The sequence below is a fragment of the Gekko japonicus genome, unplaced genomic scaffold, assembly GCF_001447785.1.
Source record: "Gekko japonicus isolate JY-2015 unplaced genomic scaffold, Gekko_japonicus_V1.1 scaffold3378, whole genome shotgun sequence".
Taxonomy (NCBI): domain Eukaryota; kingdom Metazoa; phylum Chordata; class Lepidosauria; order Squamata; family Gekkonidae; genus Gekko; species Gekko japonicus.
In genome coordinates, this window is record NW_015170375.1 from 121498 (window position 1) to 123133 (window position 1636).

The 1636-nt window shown below is 47.8% G+C and overlaps 1 protein-coding gene across 1 annotated transcript in view; it reads left to right on the forward strand.

The window, feature by feature from the left end:
• Nucleotides 1–1636, forward strand: part of LOC107116342 (eukaryotic translation initiation factor 3 subunit C) — a 21669-nt gene that overhangs the window by 3662 nt on the left and 16371 nt on the right. Inside the window, exons 5-6 of the mRNA XM_015418245.1 lie at nucleotides 581–706; nucleotides 939–1015. Of these exons, the coding sequence (XP_015273731.1) occupies nucleotides 581–706; nucleotides 939–1015 (203 nt within the window). The remainder of the gene's footprint in view (nucleotides 1–580; nucleotides 707–938; nucleotides 1016–1636) is intronic.

The window sequence follows — 1636 nt, forward strand, 5'->3', positions numbered from 1 at the left end:
CTTTCCCATCTCGTGGGGGTAAAATGAGGAGGCCTATTGAAGGGGAAGGTGCTGCACCATTGTTGAGCAGCAGAACTCCTGCTAGTCTGGGTACTGAGAAGGCACCTGCATGGGGAATGAGTGAAGCAGCATCCATTGCAGTAGCTCTTGTAGTGCGGGTGGGCAGGCCGATCCTGGTGGCGAGTAAATCCCAGGAAGCAAACGAGATGTGGTTACAGCAACTGTTTTCATAAGGTCGTCCAGTTTCTCTGTAGAAGTCAGAAGGGTTATTACTGTAACTGCAAGGAGCGTTCAAAAGAGCTGAGCTTTCCCATGCCTCTCCTTGGTCGGATGCTCCAGCCACCCTTCTTGGATCTCGGCTCCAATACAGGCAAATCCTTTAGACATCCTGTGCTTCATATGTGAATGGGGCAGGACCTCCCCACCCCCCATCACATCCAGCATTGACTGAGAAGCCAGGAGGGCGAGATGATCTTTCCTACATTGCCTGTTTTTGGAGGGAGAAAAAAAAATAGCTTTGTGGAACAGAAGGCTGCTTGCCATTTTTAGTTGCTTCTCCCTCCTTTCCCATCCTTCGTAGCTATGGGAGGACAAGGAAGGCAAGAAGAAGATGAACAAGAACAACGCCAAGGCGCTGAGCACCCTCCGCCAGAAGATCCGGAAGTACAACCGGGATTATGAGACCCAGATCACTTCCTATCGCCAGGTACCCCATACTGCAGGGCGAAGGACTTCCAGGGGGGCAGTTGAGAAACACTTTGCGGAAAGGGAGCCGCTGTCTTTGTAAACACCGCAGAAGTGGGTTTGTCAGGCATGTTAAAAGCTACCTGCAGCCTGAGCTCGATGGAGCTGGGGTTGTGCTGTGGAAGGGCAAGCAGGTGTTGAGGAAGGGTTGCCTGTCCTGGTAGCCTGTGTCACACAGTCTCTCCATCTCCCAGAATCCTGAGCAATCTGCTGATGAAGACGAGGAGAAGAGGAGTGATGATTCAGAAGGTGAGCGAGGACAGACTGGCAGGTCGGGGGTAGGCTTTTTGCAGGAGACAGGGAAGTGACCCATGATGCTGGAGTCGGGCGATTGGGACGCCAGGCTTGCTTGACCTTAAAAAGCACACTGAGAAGAAAATAGACATTTACTAAAATGGACTCACTAATCTCCTTAATTCATTGACTTAAACAAAAGCTTTAATTTTTTATAACTAACTAGGTACTAACTGTTAATGACCTTTCTTTCTTGGGTATTTAGTTATAGTGTGGGGTCTTTTTCTTTTATACTGTCTGTATCCTGGGGTTTATTGTTTTAGTTTGTTATTTTTTTTCCCTTCCTCTTCCCTCCACCTCCCCAATTTTTTCTTTTTCTGCTCTTCTTTTTTTCCCTCTTTGTAGTCATGTAGGTGTAACAAAAATTAATAAAGCTACCCTGCCTTCAGGGGATTAAAAAAAAAAAAGCAGTCCAAGACAGTGGTGGGTGATCACTTCCAAAGCATTGGCAGTGAGGAGGCTTAATTGTTGCCGTATAGTTTCCCTGATCTGTAATGGGCACTTGACTTTGCGTTAAGCCCACGCAGGGGAAGAGTGCCCCCGCTTAAAGTGTGTGCTTAAGGTGCTGTCAAGTCATAAGAACATAAGAGATGCCAAT